This window comes from Bufo gargarizans, chromosome 2, assembly GCF_014858855.1.
Source record: "Bufo gargarizans isolate SCDJY-AF-19 chromosome 2, ASM1485885v1, whole genome shotgun sequence".
In the NCBI taxonomy this organism is placed as follows: domain Eukaryota; kingdom Metazoa; phylum Chordata; class Amphibia; order Anura; family Bufonidae; genus Bufo; species Bufo gargarizans.
Window position 1 is genome coordinate 139,605,779 of NC_058081.1, and position 27,000 is coordinate 139,632,778.

Sequence of the window (27,000 nt, forward strand, 5' to 3'; positions counted from 1 at the left end):
GACGTGTGCGCCCTTGAAGCCGGGCAGCTTGGGGGCGAAGAGAGGCGCGAAATATAGAACCTGCGGGAACTCCGGAACAACCTCCCCCCATTTTCATCACCGTCTTCCCGTCTCTCCTTATTCTACGGAAACATGGCCGGCTACCTGCGAGCTGTTACCTCTATCTGCAAGTCCTCCACGGCAGTCCTGACAAAAACTCCCGGTGCCCTGGCCCCCGCCCTGACCCAGCAGCAGAGAAACTGTGAGTACGCCCGGGTTCCGCTCTGCAGCAGCGGTAGGGAGGCAGGAAGGAGGCTGTAGTCTCAGCCAGCGCTCCGGTACCGCAGGAGATGCACGGCGGCCATTGTCCTGGCTGTGGGGATGCGACGCTGTGCCCCGTTATTCCCTTTATGGCCATGGGCGGCTGTCTGCTGCGGCTTCCAAAAATATCTGTCCTGAGACTGGCGGCGCAGCGTGTAGCGTCCTGGCGTATGTGATGGCGGACGCGTCCATTGTCCGGGGCCTGCCCTGCAGCACAATAGGCGGTGTGAACGGACACCAGGTCACCGAGGGACTGCGTGACCTTCACTTGATGCTGCAGACGGTGACCTAGTAACTTACACCAACGACCTAGAGAAGGACGCGGGCAGGAGCTCCGGAGTCCCAGCCTGTGGGGGCGCTCTAGACTCGGCAGTGCAGGAAATACTGCTGTGCCCGGCAATAGGGGGGCGCCCTGCTGATGTCATGCTGTGCCCGGCAATAGGGGGGCGCCCTGCTGATGTCATACTGTGCCCGGCAATAGGGGGGCGCCCTGAAAATGTGGTGCTGTGCCTGGCAATAGGGGGGCCCCCTGCTGATGTCATACTGTGCCGGGCAATAGGGGGGGCCCCCTGCTGATGTCATACTGTGCCCGGCAATAGGGGGGGCGCCCTGAAAATGTGGTGATGTGCCTGGCAATAGGGGGGCGCACTGCTGATGTCATACTGTGCCGGGCAATAGGGGGGCCCCCTGCTGATGTCATACTGTACCCTGCAAGAGGGGGGTGCCCTGAAAATGTGATGCTGTGCCTGGCAATAGGGGGCGCACTGCTGATGTCGTACTGTGCCCAGCAATAGGGGGGTGCCCTGCTTATGTGATGCTATGCCTGACAACAGGTGCCCACTGATAAGATGCTGGGCCTTGCAAAAGGGTGCCCCCTGCAGATGTGATGCTGTGCTCTAAGGGTGGGCCTGCTGTGGATGTGACATGGGCACACCTGATGCCTGCTGTGAGGATTTGTCTGGTAATCCAGATGGCTCTTGTCAGGACATCTGTAGGTTGACTTGCTTGTACTGAGCAATACCAGGTTTTACCCAATGTATAATGCCCAGGATCATTTACTGTTTCTTCAGAGGTTGACAGAAGTCAGGAGAAAAGACACTGGTCCTTAGAATTGGTCCTTATTCCTTAGCTTTTGGCAGTTTGGTCCCTTCAGTATTTCCTGACTTGCAGTTTTGCATACTGCAGGAGTATTAGTGTAACCCTGGCTGCCCATCACGTAGGATAGAATGCCTTACCGGTTATGACTTTGGTGCACTGACTATCTGTCACTTCCCGGTTTAAAACTTGAAACCTCTGCTTACTTTAGGCACATGACTAGACGTCAAGTGGAAAATATTCTAAGTTTGTCCAGTGCCGTTCTGGTTTTGGCCCCCCTGGCAGCCCAGTGCTGTATTGTCACATATGAAGCATTCATCAGTCTGAACACTACTGTATACAGCTTCCAGTCTGCGGGGAGGTTTCTTATGATCTGTTTGACCTTCAAGGCCCCACTGACCATATGTTGGAGTTTAGGCCTGACCGTGATGACTGACGTGGGCAGGAAAAGTGCAGACGTGGCCTGACCCTGCAGACATCGTATTATCATCTGGCCAAACCAGAGTGCATAGGAAATGAAAGATCCCAACATGTGACTTGGAACTGGTGTGGATTTTGGGACCGTTGAGGCAGGCCAGGATGCTTTCCTTGCTTAGCTTCCCTAAACTTTACCGAGGTGGCATGACAATTTGCTATGTGGCGGTGCTGGGTTGGCTACTGAAATTTGTTGGGAATTGGGTGGGAAGCCTGCTGGGTAGGAGAGTGGTTAGGTAGCTCTGGAAGAGAATATTCACTCTGAAGCCTCATGCACACGTCCGTGGAATTTGGACCGTGCGATACCGGCCTGGATCTCGAGTGCAGAAGTGCACGGCTTCATTGGTTGCTATGACACCGTGCACTTCCTGACTCCGCAGTACAGAATACACTGGTATGAACTATACCAGTGTATAACCGTACTGCGGTGGCAGCAGGAAGCGCACTGCATCATAGCAACCAATGACGCCGTGTGCTCCTGCACTCAGAAGAGATCCAGGCTGGTATCGCACGGTCCGTGTTCCACGGACGTGTGCATGAGGCTTAAAGAGGACCTTTCACTAGGATAAAAAATCTAAACTTAGCATACAGACATGGAGAGCGGCACCCAGGGATCTCCCTGCACTTATCCCTGGTCGCCGCTCCGTTCTCCCGGTATAGGCTCTGGTATCTTATGTTCGGCTAAACTGGGTGGAACCTGCCGGCGTCTCCTTCTCCCAGGCTGTAGCGCTGGCCAATTGCAGCGCTCTGCTCATAGCCTGAGGAAAAAAACTACTCAGGTTATGAGCTGAGTGCTGCGATTGGCCAGCACTACAGCATGGGAGAAGGAGACGCCGGCAGGCTCCACCCAGTTGAGCCGAACATATGAAGATACCAGAGCCTATACCGGGAGAACGGAGCGGCGCCCAGGGATAATAAGTGCAGGGAGATCCCTGGGCGCCGCTCTCCATGTCTGTATGCTTAGTTTAGATTTTTTTATTCTAGTGAAAGGTCCTCTTTAAGGGAGTGAAAGGTCACGGGTGGGGGTTTGGGACCTTAGTGTGGAACTATATCAAAGCCACCTCAGATGTGAACGAGCTTTCAGTAGGGAAAGCCACGCCAATTGTTGGCTTGCTTCAGAAGGGAAAAGGTCATCATTTTTTGGTAACCCTGTTCTGATGTCCTTGAGATCTTATGTATACAGTGTTATGAAAACTGTAAGCCTTGGGTACTTCAGCCTCTAATGGATGCAGAGCTCCTAGGCCATGGAGGTAACAAATCTGACTGTCTCAGACTTGTGTAGGAGCTTTAAGTGTTAGCTGAGGGTTTTTCTACAGTATCTACAGAATACTAACAAGTTGGCTGTGACACCATGGGAGCTTTGTCTTGCAGGCTCCTAACCATTTACAAGACATTGCTGTGGGAACTGGCAATACAAACAGCAGAGCGATGCGCGGCCTGAACGGGTAGTGCCGCTACATGGTCTGAGTGCTTAGTGCTGCTGTTTGTGTGCACAACTTGCTGTCTTGGGTGGAAAATTCAGTTCCCAGGGTTGACCTTATGGCTGTGTCCTTGAATCCAGTATTCAGTCAGCTTTTGAATAACCTAATTAGTTCTAGAGATCTCGAAGGTTTGGGTCCTGAAGACCTCCATAGTACACTGGTGGACAATACTTGGCCATTTTAGGCCAGTCGCGGAATCCTTTATTGGCCAGGATTACACATGTCCACATTATGATTGCGGAATAGTTTTTGCCGACATTTTCTGTAATGTGCGGCAGGAGTACAGTGCTTTACCATAAAAACAGGGCTGTGGAATCAGTAAGCCAGGCCCGTGACTCCAACTTGTATGGCAAATGTAAAATTCCCAGTAGTAATAGTGTAAATGGTGACCCCAGGCTTTTCATCACCATCCTGCAATCAACAATATTTCTGACCAAAAACTTATTATTCAAACCCTTGCATTCAATGAATGGAAAATAACACATAATAAGCAATATGTGTGCAGAAATATAATATATAGATTATAGAATTCGTTCACACTTCGTTTGCTAGTAAAATTAGAATGGCGTTATGGATTCCGTTACCACGGACCGTAATGCAATTCTATGATGGAATGCCTTTAGAGGCATTCCGTCATAAAGGAAGTCTATGGGCTGCAAAACAGAGCGTCCCATTTCCGTTATGCAGGTGGGTGTTTTTATATACCCCCTCCCCTTAAATTGTTAAATTGCGTTGTGGGTCTCAATCGTTTTGGGGTCTGTCAACCACCCCTTTAATTTTAGAAACTCTATGAATTTGTCCTTTGAAATACTGGTAGTACTGCCTCAGACAGACCCTCCTTCATGGATGACCTCAAATCCCCTTTTTTTTTGCCGAATGAGTATGAGAAACTTTTGTAAATGACTGCGCAGGCTCCTGTTATAAACCTTCTCCAGGAAAAGCTTGCTTTGGCAACCTACATAGAATATTCTGGACAGGCCTAGTTCCAGCTTGTCCTTGGAAGGAAAGTGAAGGTTGAGGAGGAGGTCAGACATGAGGCCTACATGGTCATAGCGCCAGGAATGTGGTTGGACTGGCTTCCTGCACTGGTGTACAGTTATGTCACATCCAGTACATCTTAATAAAACTGGAAAATGCAGCAGAAGGAACCCGAGTGAATGAGAAAAGCTTCAGATCTAGGAGCCACTTCGGAAGGGCTGCAGCTGCTTGCAAGGCTTAAAAACCTGCTGAAGTCAGCTATTTCTACCAGAGATTGTCCTCTTCTGATGTGATCGGATTAAATGTCATACTACAGGCCTCTTTAAGACTAGTTCATGGTAACCAGACTAGGTCTCTGCCAGTTTATGCTTTTTAGAGGGGGAATGGGTCACTGGGTTTTAGATTATTGAACCCTTGTTTCTGCAGACCACATTCCAGTCTATTCCACATAGACGGTTAACCATACTTCATACATGGTCATGTTTGTAGTGACTAATGGACATTTTTATTACACAAGTCGGCAGTTATTTAAAATGTCTTCACCGCTGGGCCTTGGGATGCAGTTTTCACTTTTGGCCTTTAATTTAAATGAATGGCAGTCTCTAGAGGATGTGCCTGCATTGCTGAATTGAGGGGTAGATGTGGCATGTGATTTCCCTACTTCAGTATAGGAGTCCCAGATCTTACTGGGTGACTAGGCCGCCCATAGCATCCAAAATGCTTGCATAATACCAGTGGCAGCAATCTTGGCAGAGAGCCACGTTAACCTCTTCCTCCACAATGTGTGTAGATGTGACAAGTAACAAGCACGTCATCAATGGGATGGTAGTCTAATTTTACCGGTCGGATCCGTGGCATGAAGTATAAATTGCAGGCTAGGACCTCTGGACATTCCAGAAAACACCTAGAGCAATTCCGGACAAACCGAAAGGGCCTCATACAGCGACTATAGCGGTGCATGTGAAAGTGTATAGTGGCTGTCCATTTGGGATCCTTACTTCATTGAGGTTGGTGCTTAATGCTAACGACTTATCCTCTAAGTCAGGGATGGCCAACCTGCGGCCCTCCAGCTGTTGCCAAACTAACTCCCAGCATGCCTGGACAGCCTACAGCAGGGCATGATGGGAGTTGTAGTCTTACAACAGCTGAACGGCCGCAAGTTGAGCATCCCTGCTCAGTTATCTGTATCTGATCAGTGGGAGTCTGACTCCTGACACCCCTGCAGATCAGCTGTTTGCAGCCTCTTCCTAGGCCAGTGGCACCATGTTCATCTATCACATGTCCTAGGAACTGGTCTGTCCCATTCATCTAAAGCTGCAAGGTGGTCTTGGAGCTCACAGGAGCAGTGCAACCTCTAACAGCTGATAGCCCCAGGTTCAGGATGGCAGACCACCTCTGATCAGTTACTGATTACCTATCAAGAGGCTAGTTAGTAAGTATTAAATACTCAGATAACGCCTTTAAGAGGCTTCGGTGCTCACTATCAGTCGGGCCCAGCAGTAGAGGTCTGATCTGCATATCCATCATTGGTAGGGGAACCTGTCACCTGGATTTTGGGTACAGAGCTGAGGAGATGGGTTGCTAGATGGCCGTTGGCACATCTGCAATACCCAGTCCCCATAGCTCTGTGTGCTTTTGTGTAAAAAATAAATAAAAAATTTGATACATATGAAAATTAGCCTGAAATGAGTCAGAGCTTGAAAATGACTCTTCTCTGGTCACACAAGTAAGGCTACTTTCACACTTGCGGCAGTGTGATCCGGCGGGCAGTTCCGTCGTCGAACTGGCCGCCGGATCCGCCGATCTGCTGCTGCCTGAAAGCATTTGTGAGACTGATCCGGATGCGCATCAGTCTCACAAATGCATTGCAAGGACGGATCCGTCTCTCCGCTTGTCATGCGGACCGACGGATCCGTCTTGTACATTTTTTTTCTCATTTTTACCGATATGCGCATGCCGGAACGACGGATCCGGTATTCTGAATGCCGGATCCGGCGCTAATACATTCCTATTGGAAAAAATGCCGGATCTGGCGTTCAGGCATGTCTTCAGTTTTTTTCGCCTGAGAGAAAACCGTAGCATGCTGCGGTTTTCTCTTTTGCCTGATCAGTCAAAACGACTGAACTGTAGACATCCTGATGCAAACTGAACGGATTACTCTCCATTCAGAATGCATGGGGGTATGCCTGATCAGTTCTTTTCCGGTATAGAGCCCCTGTGACGGAACTCTATGCCGGAAAAGAAAAACGCAAGTGTGAAAGTACCCTAAGATATGACTATTATGTTAATTTGCATAAAAGGCGGGAAGTACAAAAATGCATAATACTTGATAATACTTGATAATTAAGTGTAATTTATGTTTAGGGTAACACAATGAACATTTATAAACGCTCAGTGAGGGTAGCATAGTAGAGGTGACAGGTTCCCTTTAACATAATAGGAGGGCTGTCTGGCTCTAGATCAGTTTTTCTGTATGTGACATAGGGTTGTTTAGGGTATCGCATTTTCGATACCCAATCAATACTTTTGCCTGGTATCGGCTTCGATACCAGGATGTGCTTTTTTTTTTTTTTTTACTAGGCTTTGCTATTGCGCAATCTAGTATCAGAGAACATGGAGCATGCTGCTCTCAGAGCGCTCTGTGTTCTCCTCAGCAGCACAGGGGAGAAGGAAGCAGTCTCTCCCTCCCCCTGTGCCACTGCTGACACCAATGAGGAGAGGGGCGGGCACACGCTTTAATACAAATCCAGCAGATGGGTGCTGGCAGAGAGCTGCGATTAGCTACAGTTAACCCCTTAGGTGCCGCACCCACCTCCTGTATTAAATGTTAAATATATTATCAATGGTGGTGCAGTATTAAAATAATTGGTGGCGCAGTGCGTGCCCCCCACAGTATTAAAATGGTGGCAGTTCCGATCGGAGCCACAGCAGTGTAATCCTAGGGCTCTGATCGGTTACCATGGCAGCCAGGATGCTACTGAACCCCTGGCTGCCATAGTCTGCTCCCTGCTGCTGTGTGTACCATGCACAGGGCAGCAGGGAGAGTGTAAAGTCCTGTTCACCCTAATAGAGATCTATCAGGATGAATAGGACAAGGGATCAAAAGATCCCAGGTTCTGGCCCCTAAAAGAGAAAATGGTTATTAAATAAAATGTAAAAAAAAATCAAAGTATAAATCGCCCCTTTTCCCAATTTTACATATAAAATATATAAACACTAAATAAACATATCATGTATTGCCACGTCTGAAAAGTCCAAACTATTAAAATATAAAAAAAAGTCCTATGCAGTGAGCACCGTAACAGAAAAAAATGAATAAAAACTGTGCGATTCGCCATTTTGTCACCTTGTACCCCCCCCCCCCCCCCCCCAAATAATAGGATCAGACTGTTCTATTATGGGCCGGACGTTTTGTTTTCCGTGTGGTATCAAATGGTATCGAGTATTGCAATACTTTTTATGGTATCGAAATCGAATAAAAATTTTGGCATCTAAACAACCCTATTTTGTGACTGCCAGATGTCGGTCTTCTGTCCTTTCATCTGATTGCAACTGATCACTATCTCCGTTATTACATTTGCTGGTCCTGCAAGCTGCGTCTTCACATTGAGGGCAGTGTCATCTGTTTCCTAGTCTCGCAGTTTTTCCTTCTCGGACTATTGCACCCTAGTCCCACTCATTATTTCTGCAGTTAAAGGTTTTCACTCCAGCAAGTGGCATTTATTGTGTAGATAAAGTTAATACAAAGCCCTTACTAATGTACTGTGATTGTCCATACTGCTTCCTTTACTAGCTGGATTCATTTCTCTATTGCATTATACACTGCCATACGTTCCCATGGTTACGACCACCCTACAATCCAGTAGTGGTGGCCATACTTGCACACTATAGGGAAAAAGTGCTGGCCTCTGGTGGCCGGGACCATGGGAGCTCACATAGGCTGGTGCTTTTTCCTATAGTGTGCAAGCATGATCACCACTAAAGGATTGCAGGGTGGTTGTAACCATGGAAACGAGCAGTGTATGTGATGGATAAATGAATCCAGCCAGCAAAGGAAGCAATTTGGACACTCGCCGTAAATTAGTAAGTGCCTTGTATCAGCATTTATTGTACACGTTGTATGTAGAATAAGTCATTTGCTAAAGTGACACAACCCTTTTAAGGATTCTTAACCTCTGGGGTGCTTGAAGCCACAATATTTATCAGCCCCTTAACATGAGAATCGGTGAGTCATTGCAGCAGGTCCAGCTCCTGAGACCACCCAGCAATAAGCTAATTTTGGAACATTCTATCAGTGCCAACTGCTCATGCAGGGGGAGGGGAACATGGACAGTCCTTTCACCTTTAGACCAGCAGGGGTGCTAATAGAAGGGGGGGGGGGGGATTGCCTCTCATGTACATATGCCATAACAGATCATATGAGGTCCTGTTTAGCCTTTTTGTCACATCTATAGACAGTTGTATTCTCTGCAGCTGCAGCACTAGACTTCTTCTAGAAGTCCTGAAGATTGTGCCCAGTCACGACAAACTGATCTTGTGAGGAACTAAAACGCATGTATTAGGACTGCCAATTACTTAAGGAAATGCCACCATTTTCTTTTTTTATTCAACCCTCACCGAACCCAGTGGGACCTGTGGAAGGTAACTTTACCTGCTCCCTGTTCTGTTCCAGCTGTGTAGCTTCCAGGCACTTTCCACTGCACTTCTATTTCTGTGAAAGTCCTGCAAGCTATGGGGTCAGTAACTGACCTTGGCGGTGACCTATCCCTATATCCCTGCAGGTTCACATGCCACTGTGGCTGCAGTGGCACGTGGAACCTAATTCGTGCAGGAAACTTGAAAGGCAATGATGACAGCATCAAACTTGAAGGGGTTCTCTGGGCTTTTAATATTGATGACCAATCCTCAGGATAGGTCATCATAGGAAAAAATGCGTATAGCAGCACAACGAAAAATGTAAGTCTTATCTTGTGGTGGTGCCAGCCGTGTTGGGAGCCAGTCAGAAGTTCCCCCTTGGATGCGTCGTATAGAAGAAACCGCAGCACTCTCCTGTCTTCAATTCAGTGGAATTTATTTCACCAGCAAAAAAATGCGACGTTTCGACTGTAAAGGTCTTAAGCAACCTTGAGAAAGACCTTTACGGTCGAAACGTCGCATTTTTTTTGCTGGTGAAATAAATTCCACTGAATTGAAGACAGGAGAGTGCTGCGGTTTCTTCTATACGACGCAGGATAGGTCATCAATATCAGATATCTGCACACAGGATCTTTGGCGCGCATACTACTTTCATTTAAGAATTTGGCGGTCAGTGCTTTCAGTTCACCAGAAACGTAATTGTACCCTTCTCCAGACATGCGCATCCACACAATCCTGTCTGATCAGCAGTTCTTTCCTCCTCATGGCTTGGTTTTTGCTCTGATATGGATTGTCAGCTGTGAGACCTTGTATAGACAGGGCTGGGTCTTTCCAAATGTCTAATCAACTGAATTTACAACCGGTGGATGCTAAAGTGCAGAAACATCTCGGATTATCAAGAGAAATGGAAGGCCCCCAGAGCTAAGTGTCGTAGCAAGGGATGTGAATACTTATATCCATAAAGCTTTAGTTTTCCTTTTTATAACTTTGCAAACATTTCTAAAATGGTCTTCACTCGCTCAAGTGTGCAGGTTGATAGAGGAAACATATATATTTTTTTAATAAATTGGCACAGGACTGCAGCATAACGATGTAAAAGGAAGAGTCTGAAGACTTTCCAAATGCACTGTAGGTACAGGTCTGAGAGGTTTCAACTAAAGTTTCTGAGCGAAATGCACCAAATTGACTGGACTAGAGATCTGTCCTCTCTGAGCCAGTGTGGATTTTTACTACAATTTACAAAATTGTCTGCTGCTATTGAGATGAGACGTCAATAATTTAAGCATATGTTGTTGTTTTTGTTTTTATGGGTTCTCATCTCAGACAATGGAGGCATATCACCAGGATATGCTGCCATTCTTATATTCTATATATTCTTTATGAATGTCTATGGGGCCACCAAAAATAGCTGTGCTTGGCTATTTCCATCTGCCCTATAGAAATGCTGGCCACCACTTTGCAGGACTCGAGTTAGGTTTAGTTTTTAAGATAGGTGCAGGTCCCACCTCTGGGACCTGCACCCATCAGACAATGGCGGTATAGTCTAAGATTGGAATACCCCTTTAATGAAATAAAATACTGGCGCAAAATCCTTGATAGATTCCCTGCCCCAAGAATATCTGAATGTTCTCAGCTTTCAATTGCTACTTTAGCTTGCTCTAGATCAGGGATGGGCAAACTACGGCTCCCCTGCTGTTGTAAAACTACAAATCCCATCATGCCCTGCAGACTGGGCATACTAGGAGTTGTAGTTTTACAATTGCTGGAGAGCCGCAGTTTGCCCATCCCTGCTCTAGACAATCACAAGCTGCTTAATGAAGAAACGCTTGGTTGGCATCCATTCTGCTTCAGCCTTGGTTAATGGTTTACTTACTCCTATTTATTTTTCCATTGAATTTGCAGATGCAGACAAACGTATCAAGGTGGCTAACCCAGTGGTGGAGATGGATGGGGATGAGATGACCCGCATCATCTGGGAGTTCATCAAGGAAAAGGTACGATCCTGCGGCTGGCTGATGTTGTACCACTGCTGCTCCCAAGGGTCCTCTTTAGTTGCATGCCAGGCATAGAATACAGCTGTGCTGACTAGTCGGGTGTCTCTCCCTGCTGCTTCCTTCTCACAGCATGAGTCCTCCAGTGTCTTCAGCTGCTCTTACTGAAGACATGCCTTTTACTCAGTGTAAGGGTCCATTCACACTTCCGTGGTGTTGCGGATCCGCAATTTGCGGGTCCACAACACACCCGGCTGGCACCTGCTATAGAAATTCCTATTCTTGTCTGCCGCTGCGGACAAGAATGACATGTTCTATCTTTTGCGGAGCTGCAGACCGGAAGGTTGGGGCCAAAACCTGGAAGTTCAGGGCCGTGCTCCGCAAATGCCGAAGTGGAGAGCACATATTGTGCTCTACCGCTTCATGTCCGGGCCTATAGAGAATGAATGGGTCTGCACCCGTTCCGCAAAATTGCAGAACGGGTGCGGACCCTTTTGCGGACGTGTGAATGGACCCTAATTTGGGGATGAGGATAAGAACTTTTTTCCTAATAAGCTCAACTAGGGTAATTCTACACAAACGAGTTTTCCATCTCAATGCTGTCTGTTTTACTAATGGACGGCATTAAGACTGGACCCTGACCCATTCATTTCAGTGGGTATATGCCCATGAGCAATCAGTTTTTCACTGAACAGACAGACATTCTGTATTGCTTGTGCGAAAGAGGCCTTAAAAGTTTTATCTAATTGCATACAAAAATTGGCAGATTTTAATTGCCGTTATCTTGTGACTGAGGTACGTTACCTATGCCACGTTTAGTCCTGTGCCAGCCTTTGGCCTGACAAGTTGTGGGCTTTGATGGCTTTTTTATGCCAGCCTAAACAATGCTGCGATTAAGCTGATGCAGTCCTATCCAGAATTGCCTTTTGCATTTACATGCTTTTTTAATTTTTTCAGTTGATCCTGTCTAATGTTGATGTTGAGCTAAAATACTTCGATCTTGGCCTTCCATATCGTGAGCAAACCAACGACCAGGTCACAATCGACTCTGCTCTGGCCACAAAGAAGTACAGTGTTGCTGTGAAGTGTGCCACAATCACTCCTGATGAGGCTCGAGTAGAAGGTATTCATCTCCTTGTATGTTTTCTTGTGAAGACCACTACTTTATGTTGCCCTCATACTGGTACAGTATCATACTGGGTGCTTCCTGCTGGAAGTGGCTTCCTAGAAGTGATGTTTTAAAGTATTTAACAAGGGGAAAATAACCAACAATAAATCCATAATGTATGAACTGAATATGCTGTGGCTGTCTGGGTACGTCACAAGGCTATAGATAAGGCTACATGCACACGACCGTATGTGTTTTGCGGTCCGCAAAAAAATTACATCCATATGCTTTTTTTTTTTTTTTTTGTGGCGCTACAGAACAGACATACTGATTCAGACAGCACACCATGTGCTTTCCGCATTTTTTGCGGACCTGTTGAAATAAATGGGTCCACATCATAGCCGCAAAACGGAACTGACACAATGTTTGTGTGCATGAGGCCTAACACTGCTATGAGGGTGCAGCCACATGGAGCAAATCTTGCAGCAGCTCCACATCATTGTGTGGATTTTGTTGCAAAAATACATACTGACGCACTTTGGATTTGCAGCAGATTTCACCTTCTGCATTGCAAAGGTTGATTTCCACAGCAGGTATCGTCAACTTAATGGACATGCTGCAGATGTAAAATGTGCATGTTGTGCATAATTTGGTGCACATTCTCTGCATCATGTGGATGAGACTGTTAAAGGGAACCTGTCATTAACTTTATGCTGACCTCACTGTGCTGACAAATGCTGATGTCAGCGTGGTGTCACTCATAGGCTAAATATCAGTGGTTGCTGAGAACCAGCATCGGAATCATTGCAGCCCCGGCCTTGAAGAGTCAGATCTCCCTGAGAAGAGCCATGGTTATTCCTAATCTCCTGTTCTCACCCCTCTGCTGATGATTGGCAGTTCTCTCCTAGAGAGAGAGGGGGAAAACTAGGTAGAAGACGGTCAGTCATCAGCAGGTGGGCAGGAGAGCAGGAATTCATGAATAACCAGGACTCTTCTCAGGTGGCCGGGACTCTTTTTCCAGGCCCAGTCTGCAATAATTGTGATGTTGGTTCTCGGCAACCACTTATTTTAACTTTTAAATGAAAGACCGCTGAAATCAACTCTCCTGTCTCTACTTTATGCTGCAGTTAGTATGGGCAGCATAAAGGTGATGACTGGTTCCCATTAAGAGCAGCAGATATTCCACACACCGTTTTGGTGCAGAAAATCCTATGTTTACGATGCATTAGGCCATACACTTTAACGGAATGATCAGAAAATGACTGGTTTTTAAGTCGAGTTTTGTTAAATGATATTTTTTTATTTCACAAGTCACTATAAAAATATTCCTAAAATCCTGCAGTTTTTGCACTGGCCAGTTATTCTAAAATGTCAAGACTTCCTGTTCTGTGTAGCTGCTCTCAAAGGCCATAGACACGATGGACAGGAGGGGATCTCATTGACTTCTGTGGGAATTTTCTAGTCATGACCTGTGCAGAGGTCAGGAGGGAGCTGATAAGCCGTGCTATTGTGAATGGTGGATCCTGTTATCTGTATGTAGAAGTTCTCTCATAATCTTGCCATGATAATGTGGTGGCTACTGAAACAGGAAGCCTATGAATTAGAAGGCCTAGTGACCAGTATGCAAACCGTATGAGTTTATTTTTTTTGTTCTAGAGGACATGGTAAACTTAAAACAAAAATCGCCAAACAAAAAACATTTTACCATAAAAACGTGATATAAAGAATAGGCTGTTTTCTGATGACACATTCCCTGTTATTTCCCATATCTCCGTATGTGTGAAGCTGAGTGCAGTGCTAAGGCATAGACTGCCATCCATGGTATGCTTGGTACATGACTCCATGGATGGATTCATCCTTCAACACGATTTAGACAGTGACATGTCTGATGTAGTAAATGTGTATTCGCCATAACATACTGGTTTTGGAGCATATTTTCTTATAATTCTGTGTTGCACCATTACTTTTCCAGTTAGTCCTGGCACTGGCAGACTGTGTACAGACATGCCCCTTTAAAATATGAATGGTACACCCAGTTTTCGAGAGGGGTGAAAAACAGGAACCGCACAAGGGAACATTATAAAATGTTTCAGAATTGTATCTTGTGGCAAAACATCTTGCATAAAATGGAACCGGTATTGACATGTGTTAATGTTTTTAAATGCTAGAGTTCAAGCTGAAGAAGATGTGGAAGAGTCCGAATGGAACAATCAGGAACATTTTGGGTGGAACAGTCTTCCGTGAGCCAATTATTTGCAAGAACATTCCACGCCTGGTTCCTGGATGGACACAGCCAATCACTATTGGTAGACATGCACATGGTGATCAGGTAAGACCTTGGTTTGTGGCCTCTTATTGTTGGCATTTGTCCTTTCCATGACAGTTTTTCTTGTTCCTTTTCAGTACAAGGCCACAGACTTTGTTGTTGATAAAGCTGGAAAATTTAAGATGGTGTTCAATCCAGCGGACGGCTCAGCGGCTAAGGAGTGGGAAGTGTTTGACTTTCCTGCAGGAGGTGTTGGCATGGGAATGTACAACACCGATGAGGTATGGATGTCTTAACTGACTGTTAAAAGGGAAAGTTGTTTTTAGGCTACTTTGACACTCGCGTTTGGTGCGGTTCTGCACCTATAATACAACCGCGTGCATCTGTTCAGAACAGGTCTGTTTGTATTATCTAGTCAATGGGGGACAAATCCGTTTTCTATTGTCAGTGAAAACTGATCCGTCCCCATTGACTTGCATTGTGTCAGAACGGATCAGTTTGCCTACACATCATCAGCCGGACACAAACACTGCAAGCAGCATTTTGGTGTCTGCCTCCAGAGCAGAACGGAGGCAAACTGATGCATTCTGAGCGGATCCTTTTCCGCTCAGAATGCATTAGTGCAAAACTGTTCCCTTTTTGACCGCTTGTGAGAGCCCTGAACGGATCTCACAAACTGAAACCAAAACGCCGGTGTGAAAGTAGCCTTACCTGCACATTAAGGTTGTGTTTCTACTATAGATCATAGTAACAGTAAAAATTCATTTTATAGCCACATACAGGCATTTTTGTACTGGTGATGTCTACTACTGTATTAATGTCAGATTCATATTAAAGAACATTTTAGCCCAGATTTGGCTCAATTGTGGCATAAACATCTGCCTAAAAGTAGGCCAGCTAATAGTTGGTATAGAGAAGTGTTTATTATACAGTCTTGAGCCCCTGTGTGGGTATTGAAGTCTCTGTAAGGGAACATTACATCTGTGCTGCAGGCTACTAGTACAGTTGGCTGTAGATGTCCTTTGGGTATCATTTGCCATCTAGTGCCTTAATACCATGAAAAGGTAAACTGAATATTGGGCCCAGATTACTAATGTGCCACAAAAGCTTCAGCTAGAATTTTGTGGCTTGCTTAAAAAGGAGTAGGACTTATCAGGGAAGTGCCAAAATTGCACCACAATTCTTCATCTATGCTTGATAGATGGCAGCTCTGCCTAAAACATTGCTGCTTTACTGTGCTTTGGGACACTGGACTTATAATAAAACATCTTCAAAATTCTTCACTTGGAGTGCTGATTTTTACCTTTCAAATTGAGTAAGCCAGCCAATAGTTGGTAGTTAGATGAAGGTGTCTGCAGCACATTTATCATCCTGCCTGAGCCCCTGATGCAAGACTAGACCGCCTAGGTTTACCCCATCTCTAGGATTGGTAAATCCACCCCTTAGCTCCCTGAAATTGTAATACATTTGTCTTAGTCTGGCATCTGATATAAACTTCCTAACATTTAATCTAAAATCTCAATTTTAACTTTTGTATTAGAGGTTGTCTGCTTTTCCTCAGGATAGGTCCTCAATCAGATTGAGGTTCCAGCACCCCTCACCAATCAGCTGTTTTAAGAGAAAGCAGTGCTCCTACCAGTGCTGACTTCTCTTCAAACAGCTGATCTATGGGTGCTGGGTGTCAGATGCCTATCCAATGCATCTTGCTACTGCCACCTGTTGAAAGTGACTCCCTATGAGTGTTTTTAAGCCTTTAACCCCTTAGTGACCAGCCAGTTTTGGACCTTACTGACAGTGTTTTACTTGTTTAGTCCCCTTCCAATAGCTATAACTTATTTTTGTCTATGTAGCTGTATGAGGGCTCATTTATGGGACAAGTTGTAGTTCCTCTGGGAGTGAGATGGGGGGAAAAATGGCAGTACTGCCACTGAGTATAAAGAAGTCTTCATTCTCTGGGTCAGTATGATTAGAGATTGCAAGTTTTTTTTTGTTTTACTACACTTGTTCAATAAAACCTTTTTATTTAAAAAGAAAAAACTTTTTGCCTCACCACTTTCCAAGACTCATAAGGTTTTCTTATAGTTTAAAAAAAAAAGTTTAGCTTTCATTTTGGGGTAAATTACACTTCTTAATCACTTAATTTATTAGTTGCCATTGAAAAAAGTAACAATTAGTAAGTTTTTTTATATTTTTTTTAACGATTGATTACTTTTCACTTTGCATAAATCTTGGTCTGAACTTGTGCTTTGTCTGCAGTCCATCTCTGGCTTTGGGCACAGCTGCTTCCAGTATGCTATTCAGAAGAAATGGCCTCTGTACTTGAGCACAAAGAACACCATATTGAAGGCTTATGATGGCAGGTTCAAGGACATCTTCCAGGATATCTTTGAGAAGTATGTATACAAGGAGTGTGAAATGTTTAATGCAGCTGAAACTGTATTGGTTACTTTTAGCTTCTGTAATACAGCTGCTGTTTTTCAGCTGGTGGTTGGCATTTTCCAAACCTAAATGTCCTATAAAGAAAAGTGGGTTTCTGCACAAACTGAACATTAAAGAATTACCCACACTTTAGCAGAACTTTTGATATTTGGTAGTGACATATTGGAATACTTAAGTTTTCTGGTATTGAGTTCCATCCTAGGGGCTCCATACCGGGGGGGACGCTTAAGTTTTATTTTAATGCATTCTGAATGGCGAGCATTCAGTTCAGTATGCATCAGGAGGTCTTCAGTTCAGTCACTCTTAGGGTCCATTCACACGTCGGTATTTTTCTATATCCCGAATTGCGGTCCGTTTTTTGCGGATCCGTTGTTCCTGAAAATGTCATCCGTTTTTTGCGGATCCATTGAATTTGTATTGTACCAGGATACGATTTTGCGGATGATAATAGGACAAGTTTTATATTTTTTCGGACATACAGAACAGGACCCATTGAAAATGAATGGGTACGCAACTGGTCCAGATCTGTTCCTCAAAAAACGGAACTGCTTGCTGGAGTTCAACAACCCAAGTGTGAAAGTACCCTTGGTGGGGTCTGAGTGCTGAGACCTGTCTATTGCTAAAACGTGGAGCAGGAAATGCTCAGCTGAGTGCCGTCTCTTCTCGCTGCTGAAAACAGAATTGACGACTGCGTCAACTGAAAGTCTTAGACCTGCTTTGGCAGCGAGGAGAGAGTGCTCAACTGAGTGCTTCTGGCTCCTTGTTTTAGCAATTTACAGAGGTCTCAGCACTCAGAACCCCACCAATCAACTCATTTAATATGTCTGACATATCAAAAATGTTGCTAAAGTGTATTTACTTTTGTTTAAAAGGGAGCAAAATAGCCTTTTCTGTGATTATTGAAAACTGTTCAATAACAGCTTTTGAAAGATAAATAAATATTAAAGCCGTGTTCCAAGGGCTTTATTTTAAGACACCTGGGTAGTAGTGGGGTAAGATCTTTACTGACCTTACACTAGTTGCACACTAGTGTTTAAAATCTTCTGGCGGGCTATTCCTGTAGAGGAACAGTTTGCTGGAGCACCTCCCGGCTTATTGACTATAATGGGATCCAGCCTAGATCGGGCATGATTGCCAGGATTTACTGGACAAAAAACGCAGCTAGAAACAGGCAGGGTCTCTTTATAGTCAATGGGCTTTGGTGGGGTAAGACGGTATCCAGCTATGCTGGAAGATTTTTATCGCTAGTGCTAGGAGGACACAGGTTAAGCGCTACCCCGTGGCTGTTCCTGATTCAAAAATGGGAGCATCAACCTGAAACTGACCTAAAAAGTGGCAGCTTAACTGTAGTAAACCATTTTCAACAGTTTTCCTTCTAAAGCTTTCACTTTAAGAGCCGTTAAAGACTAGCAGGCTTTGTTTTTCACTGAATCTGTCAGGGAGTTGCCCTGACTGTTTTATCTATAGCCTTCTCTGAACTCCTGACATCACAAATGCTCTTAAGCCATAGTCTTAGCTTAAAGGGGTTGTCTCACTTCAGTAAGTGGCATTTATCATGTAGAGGAAGTTAATACAAGCCACTTATGTATTATCCATATTGCCTCTTTTGCTGGCTGGATTCATTTTTTCTGTTACATTATGCACGGCTTGTTTCCATGGTTACAACCACCCTGCAATCAATCAGTGGTGGTCGTGCTTGCACACTATAGGAAAAAGCACTAGTCTGTGAGCTCCCATGGTCCCGGCCACCAGAGAGGCTGACTCTTTTTCCTATAGTGTGCTGATGGATTGCAGAGTTGTCCATAAAGTTGTGGAAAACTGAACCAAGCCAGCAAAGGAAGCAATATGGATAATACGTTCGTAAGAGCCTTGTATTAACTTATCAATGCCATTTGCTGAAGTGAGAGGACCTCTTTAACCACTTCAGCCCCGCTAGGTGAAACCCCCTTCATGACCAGGCCACTTTTTACACTTCGGCACTACACTACTTTCACCGTTTATCGCTCGGTCATGCAACTTACCACCCAAATGAATTTTACCTCCTTTTCTTCTCACTAATAAAGCTTTCATTTGGTGGTATTTTATTGCTGCTGACATTTTTACTTTTTTTGTTGTTAATCAAAATGTAACGATTTTTTTGCAAAAAATGACATTTTTCACTTTCAGCTGTGAAATTTTGCAAAAAAAACGACATCCATATATAAATTTTTCGCTAAATTTATAGTTCTACATGTCTTTGATAAAAAAAAAATGTTTGGGCAAAAAAAAAATGGTTTGGGTAAAAGTTATAGCATTTACAAACTATGGTACAAAAATGTAAATTTCCGCTTTTTGAAACGGCTCTGACTTTCTGAGCACCTGTCATGTTTCCTGAGGTTCTACAATGCCCAGACAGTAGAAAAACCCCACAAATGACACCATTTCGGAAAGTAGACACCCTAAGGTATTCGCTGATGAGTATAGTGAGTTCATAGAACTTTTTATTTTTTGTCACAAGTTAGCGGAAAATGATGATGATTTTTTATTTTTTTTTTCTTACAAAGTCTCATATTCCACTAACTTGCGATAAAAAATTCTAGGAACTCACCATGCCCCTCACGGAATACCTTGGGGTGTCTTCTTTCCAAAATGGGGTCACTTGTGGGGTAGTTATACTGCCCTGGCAATTTAGGGGCCCAAATGTGTGAGAAGAACTTTGCAATCAAAATGTGTAAGAAATGACCGGTGAAATCCGAAAGGTGCACTTTGGAATATGCGCCCCTTTGACACTTTTTTGCTGCCAAGGTGGGCACACATATCGCCGTACTCAGGAGAAGTTGGGGAATGTGTTTTGGGGTGTCATTTTACATATACCCATGCTGGGTGAGAGAAATATCTTGGCAAAAGACAACTTTTCCCATTTTTTTATACAAAGTTGGCATTTTACCAAGATATTTTTCTCACCCAGCATGGGTATATGTAAAATGACACCCCAAAACACATTCCCCAACTTCTCCTGAGTACGGCGATACCAGATGTGTCACACTTTTTTGCATGCCAAGGTGGGCAAAGGGGCCCATATTCCAAAGTGCACCTTTCGGATTTTGCAGGGCATTTTTTACACATTTTGATTGCAAAGTTCTTCTCACACATTTGGGCCCCTAAATTGCCAGGGCAGTATAACTACCCCACAAGTGACCCCATTTTGGAAAGAAGACACCCCAAGGTATTCCAGTGAGGGGCATGGCGAGTTCCTAGAATTTTTTATTTTTTGTCGCAAGTTAGTGGAATATGAGACTTTGTAAGGAAAAAGAAAAAAAAAGAAAAATCATCATTTTCCGCTAAATTGTGACAAAAAATAAAAAATTCTAGGAACTCGCCGTGCCCCCCACGGAATACCTTGGGGTGTCTTCTTTCCAAAATGGGGTCACTTGTGGCGTAGTTATACTGCCCTGGCAATTTAGGGGCCCAAATGTGTAAGAAGTACCTTGAAATCAAAATGTGTAAAAAATGGCCTGCGAAATCCGAAAGGTGCCCCTTTGCCCACCTTGGCTGCAAAAAGTGTCACACATCTGGTATCGCCGTACTCAGGAGAAGTTGGGCAATGTGTTTTGGGGGGTCATTTTACATATACCCATGCTGGGTGAGAGAAATATCTTGGCAAAAGACAACTTTTCCCATTTTTTTTATACAAAGTTGGCATTTGACCAAGATATTTTTCTCACCCAGCATGGGTATATGTAAAATGACACCCCAAAACACATTCCCCAACTTCTCCTGAGTACGGCGATACCACATGTGTGACACTTTTTTGCAGCCTAGATGCGCAAAGGGGCCCAAATTCCTTTTAGGAGGGCATTTTTAGACATTTGGATCCCAGACTTCTTCTCACACTTTCGGGCCCCTAAAAAGCCAGGGCAGTATAAATACCCCACATGTGACCCCACTTTGGAAAGAAGACACCCTGAGGTATTCAATGAGGGGCATGGCGAGTTCCTAGAATTTTTTTTTTTTTTGCATAAGTTAGCGGATATTGGTTTTTTTTGTTTGTTTTTCTCACAAAGTCTCACTTTCCGCTAACTTAGGACAAAAATTTCAATCTTTCATGGACTCAATATGCCCCTCACGGAATACCTTGGGGTGTCTTCTTTCCGAAATGGGGTCACATGTGGGGTATTTATACTGCCCTGGCTTTTTAGGGGCCCTAAAGCGTGAGAAGTCTGGAATATAAATGTCTAAAAATGTTTACGCATTTGGATTCCGTGAGGGGTATGGTGCGTCCATGTGAGATTTTATTTTTTGACACAAGTTAGTGGAATATGAGACTTTGTAAGAAAAAACAAAAACAAACAAAAAATGTCCGCTAACTTGTGCCAAAAAAAATGGCTGAATGGAGCCTTACCAGGGGGGAGTGATCAATGACAGGGGGGTGATCAATGACAGGGGGGTGATCAATGACAGGGGGGTGATCAATGACAGGGGGGTGATCAATGACAGGGGGGTGATCAATGACAGGGGGGTGATCAATGACAGGGGGGTGATCAATGACAGGGGGGTGATCAATGACAGGGGGGTGATCAATGACAGGGGGGTGATCAATGACAGGGGGGTGATCAATGACAGGGGGGTGATCAATGACAGGGGGGTGATCAATGACAGGGGGGTGATCAATGACAGGGGGGTGATCAATGACAGGGGGGTGATCAATGACAGGGGGGTGATCAATGACAGGGGGGTGATCACCCATATAGACTCCCTGATCACCCCCCTGTCATTGATCACCCCCCCCTGTAAGGCTCCATTCAGACGTCCGCATGCGTTCTGTGGATCCGATCCATGGATCCGTAAAAAATCATGCGGATGTCTGAATGGAGCCTTACAGGGGGGGTGATCAGTGACAGGGGGTGATCAGGGTAATCAGGGTGATCACCCCCCTGTCACTGATCACCCCCCCCTGTAAGGCTCCATTCAGACAGCCGCATGATTTTTTACGGATCCATGGATCGGATCCACAGAACGCATGCGGACGTCTGAATGGAGCCTTACAGGGGGGTTATCAATGACAGGGGGTGATCAGGGTAATCAGGGTGATCACCCCCCTGTCACTGATCACCCCCCCTGTAAGGCTCCATTCAGACGTCTGCATGATTTTTACGGATCCATGGATACATGGATCGGATCCACAGAACGCATGCGGACGTCTGATTGGAGCCTTACAGGGGGGTTATCAATGACAGGGGGTGATCAGGGTAATCAGGGTGATCACCCCCCCTGTAAGGCTCCATTCAGACATCCGCATGATTTTTTACGGATCCATGGATACATGGATCGGATCCACAGAACGCATGCGGACGTCTGAATGGAGCCTTACAGGGGGGTTATCAATGACAGGGGGTGATCAGGGTAATCAGGGTGATCACCCCCCCTGTAAGGCTCCATTCAGACATCCGCATGATTTTTTACGGATCCATGGATACATGGATCGGATCCACAGAACGCATGCGGACGTCTGAATGGAGCCTTACAGGGGGGTTATCAATGACAGGGGGTGATCAGGATGATCACCCCCCTGTCACTGATCACCCCCCCTGTAAGGCTCCATTCAGACGTCCGCATGATTTTTACGGATCCATGGATAGGATCCGTAAAAATCATGCGGACGTCTGAATGGAGCCTGACAGGGGGGTGATCAATGACAGGGGGGTGATCAATGACAGGGGGGTGATCAATGACAGGGGGGTGATCAATGACAGGGGGGTGATCAATGACAGGGCGTGATCAGGGAGTGTATATGGGTGATCACCCGCCTGTCATTGATCACCCCCCTGTAAGGCTCCATTCAGACGTCCGCATGATTTTTCCGGATCCATGGATACATGGATCGCATCCGTAAAAATCATGCGGACGTCTGAACGGAGCCTGACAGGGGGGTGATCAATGACGGGGGGGTGATCAATGATGGGGGGGGGGGGGGGGGGTGTAGTGTAGTGGTGTGTTTGGTGGGACTGTACTGACCTACCTGAGTCCTCTGGTGGTCGATCCTAACAAAAGGGACCACCAGAGGACCAGGTAGGAGGTATATTAGATGCTGTTATGAAAACAGCGTCTAATATACCTGTTAGGGGTTAAAAAATTCGGATCTCCAGCCTGCCAGCGAGCGATCGCTGCTGGCAGGCTGGAGATCCACTCGCTTACCTTCTGTTCCTGTGAGCGCGCGCGCCTGTGCGCGCGCGTTCACAGGAAATCTCGCGTCTCGCGAGAAGACGCGTATATGCGTCCAGGAGGAATAAAGCAACCACCTCCCGGACGCATATACGCGTACGGCGGTCGGGAGGTGGTTAAATGTGTTTGAGCTAGTTGGTAAATGCACTTGAAGTGAAAGCTGTAGAAGAACGGTTTAATTTTTAATAAAGACAAATAGAATTTTTTTTTAGCCCATTCTGAGTAAAATTAGATTGCCCACAAAGGTGTCCAAAGCTTTCATGCGGAGGGTGATGGTAATGATGATGATCTGGCTAATCTAGGTACAAAGTATATCCACTGTATTTTAACAGCATGGTTTTCCTCTTAGGCATTACAAACCACAGTTTGATAAACTGAAGATCTGGTATGAGCACAGGCTGATCGATGACATGGTAGCTCAGGTACTCAAGTCTTCTGGAGGCTTCGTCTGGGCTTGCAAGAACTATGATGGAGATGTCCAGTCTGATATCCTTGCTCAAGGTAGGCTGATCTTCATAAACTCTGATTCTGGCCCAGTCTGATGGGGTAACTACTATTGAGGTTTACGGTTATAGTTAGATTCCACGAGATCTTAACTATAATTGGGCACTGAAACTTATTGGAGGTACAGGATATGGAGTTTTCTGGTCTGGCATACAAATCTGTTCACAGGTGTATGGGTCTCTAAAGGTGCATGCACACAGCGTTAAGAATAACAGTGAAACTCCTCAAAATCCATGCCAAAATGTGCAATGAAATTGAGCCACAAATACTTTCACTCAATACAATAAATGAGCCCCCCAAAAATCTGCTGCAGTTACATTGAGTGAATTGAGGCTATTACAAGTCCATGGACTAACCTTGTACTGTGCTTTTTATCTTATTTATTTTGCAACTGAAATTCTGTAACAAGTGAGTTTTGCATCCACCCTAAGGGTCCATTCACACGTCCGTAGTGTATTGCAGATCCCTAATACACCCGGCCGTCACCCCCATAAAACTGCCTATTGACCGCACTTGCGGACAAGAGTAGGACATGTTCTATTCCGGGGCCACACGCCAGAAATGTGGATGCGGACGGCACACTGTGTGCTGCCCGCATCCATTCCTGCTCCATAAAGAATGAATGGGTCCAGACACATTCTACTGACACGTGAATGGACACTTACTCTACTAAGGCATCCTCTTCATGACACCAACTTGGGAGGCCTGGTTTTCAATATAATGTAGCTTTATACATTATCCTATGGGGGAAAATCGCAAACCAAAGATGGCGCTGTGGGCACAAATCACAGCCAATAGCAAAATTTGCTGTGTGTTAAATGATTTTTAAATTGGCTGTAAAGAAACATGTAAAATTGGAGGTCGCAAGTCAGGCATAGTCCTACTTGATGTCGCAATTTGATTCTGCAGTGATCTGGTTATGTACCAGTGTAGCCCTAGCATTACTCTAAGCATCGCTGCAAGAATGATGTGCCGTAAAAGATTGGCTGCAGCAGTCACATGTTGATACAGCATGTTATCACTGCAGTAATGTCTGACGGGTGACCACGATAAAGGAGAGTACTTTATCATGGTCCTGAATATTGAACAGAGCAATGTACGTGTCCACTATGGGAGGAGAGCAATATCTTTAGAATACTCTATGGTGCTGTTAACAGTTCTACCACAATACTTGGACATTAACAGTTGGGTTGATGCATGAGTCTGTTGAAAAATTTAATTACACATAGTACTGTATAGTACTGAATATAGTTGGTTTATCTTCTAGGATTTGGTTCCCTCGGATTAATGACATCTGTCCTGGTGTGCCCTGATGGAAAAACAATCGAGGCAGAAGCTGCTCATGGAACGGTTACACGTCATTACCGGGAACATCAGAAGGTGCCCTTCAATACCTTAACTTCTGTCAGCACATGAAACTTGCCACCCTCCAGAATTTAACGGTTCTCTATAAGCATGATTATGCCTGGCCAGGAGGTGACGCCATAATTCTGGTGAATTCCATAGTATCTGAGAATCCGTTTATTAGGTGGCAAAGTTTACAATTGTAATAGTTTTAAATACAAATAATATTGGAGGTTAGAACTGTGTATAAGTTATTCTTGTTGCTGAAAACCTTTTTATAAAGTTGATTTATTTTCCCTCTACATGAAGGGTCGCCCCACAAGTACAAATCCCATTGCTAGCATCTTTGCATGGACCCGGGGTTTGGAACACAGAGGAAAGCTGGATGGAAACCAGGATCTGATAGAGTAAGTCTTTTTACCTTCATGCATGGTACAGCTACTGGATTACAGTAGATGAGGTGCTGATCCAGAGAGCACAACTGTTTAGTTGATTTTTAGCCATATCTGTTGTACCAGGGGATGATGAACTACCTATATGGTATGCTGTATTGCATAAAAAGGTTGCTGGGTATCCTGTAATAGATGAGTAATGTATAGTAGGGGGGGAACGTCACTGCTGCAGTCATTAGCCTCTGGTCTTATGTCATGTACTGCTGAGCTTAGCAGTCATGTGGGGGTATACAGGCTTACACTGAGGGCTTTTTGAACCCTTTACTATTGTGCCTTTTGGTGGTTTTAAAGGGAACCTCACCTCCAAAATCCATCCCAAGCCACCAGTAGTACCTGAGTAGCCAGCAGCGTGTTTCCAATGATCATTTTCTTCCTGAAGGCAAATGAAGCAAAAGCTGATTTTCTAATCATGCTTGACGTCACGGGGGCAGCGGCCTCCTTCAAGTTAAGGTAACCATGCCTCCTTCCCTGCCCCTTCTCCTGTGACTGACAGCCGGCTCTTCGGTAAAGGCAGCTGAACTCTTGTGCATAAGCGCTGTCAGTCACAGTGAAGGGGCAGGGAAGGGGAAGCGGTTCCCGTGACTTGCACAACCATAGGCTTACTCTGGTGTTCAAGTTAATGGTTTATTGTATAGTGGATTATGTGACCGGTTTATTTATCTCACTAGTTAGAAATGTGATATATTCTTTCTTGAAGATGTCTGCAGTAGTAATCAGAAGAGCAAAGCTGTGAAACGGCCTAGAATCTAAACTCTCGTGCTCGCTTATTGCTGTTCCTTCTACCTCATTGCTGTTTTTAAGCTGACTGTTATTTTCTTGCAGCTTTTCCTTGAAACTGGAAAAGGTTTGCGTTGAAACTGTGGAGAGTGGAGTGATGACAAAGGACCTGGCTGGCTGTATTCACGGCTTAAGCAAGTAAGTGTTAATTCAACAACTGGAATTTTGTCCAGACATTCAAGTTGAGCTTCCATTTCATTGTGGTTCCTTTGTTTCTCCTTCAGCGTCAAACTCAACGAGCATTACGTGAACACGACAGACTTCCTGGACACTATCAAGAACAACCTGGACAAAGCACTGGGAAAGATATGAAGTTTGCACTAACTAGTTCAATGGCCAGACAGTTTTACCTCATTTTTAACCTTCAATTTAGGAAGTCACCTGAGTGACTTTGGAACAAACTTTTTTTAACCCGTTTAATGCTGGTTGTATTAAACCCCCAGAACAGCTGCAGAACTGGGACAGGTGTTTGTCACCTGTTTAGTGCTGGACTTCATTTTACTGCACCTTTTTGTATCGGTCATTTTGCCCAAATGGTGCAATGTACAGTGAATAAAATCTTCACAAACTTCTTGTAAATTGGCTGAGAATTGTTTATTACTGTATGTGAGGAAAGAAAGTCCTGGTGGCTGGCAGGACTCTTTGGAGTATTCGTATGTGTTGGGCTCATGAAGATTCACAAATGCCTAGAAACAGTTTATAAGGCTGAAAAGACATCTGTCCATCCAGTTCGGCCTGTTATCCTGCAAGTTGTTCCAGAGGAAGGAAAAAAAAACTTGAGGCAGAAGCCAATTTTCCTCTTAAGGGGAAAAAACTCAGGAATAACTACCTGGATCAATGACTCTTCTCCAGAAATCGAGTTACTTATAACATGTAATACTACACTCCAGAAATACATCCAGTCCCCTCTTGAGTCTCACCGCTCTTGCAGTGAAAAATTTCTTGTAGGTTTCTG

At 44.9% G+C, this 27,000-nt stretch overlaps 1 protein-coding gene across 1 annotated transcript; it reads left to right on the forward strand.

Moving 5' to 3' along the window:
• On the forward strand, positions 1–26,624 carry IDH2 (isocitrate dehydrogenase (NADP(+)) 2). The gene is made up of 11 exons (XM_044279506.1): positions 1–241; positions 10,866–10,957; positions 11,912–12,077; positions 14,231–14,391; positions 14,466–14,609; positions 16,585–16,721; positions 23,318–23,469; positions 24,740–24,852; positions 25,126–25,223; positions 26,091–26,183; positions 26,270–26,624. The coding sequence occupies exons 1-11, from the start codon at positions 133–135 to the stop codon at positions 26,355–26,357; spliced, it is 1,353 nt and encodes a 450-aa protein (XP_044135441.1). The 5' UTR covers positions 1–132; the 3' UTR covers positions 26,358–26,624.
• Positions 26,625–27,000: the final 376 nt, after the last annotated feature.

Excerpts from the sequence above, each read along its gene's own strand:
- IDH2 (XM_044279506.1), top strand. The coding sequence starts at position 133 with ATGGCCGGCTACCTGCGAGCTGTTACCTCTATCTGCAAGTCCTCCACG. Across the intron at positions 10,958-11,911 it reads GGGAGTTCATCAAGGAAAAG|TTGATCCTGTCTAATGTTGA; the intron begins GTACGATCCTGC and ends TAATTTTTTCAG. Across the intron at positions 12,078-14,230 it reads TGATGAGGCTCGAGTAGAAG|AGTTCAAGCTGAAGAAGATG; the intron begins GTATTCATCTCC and ends TTTAAATGCTAG.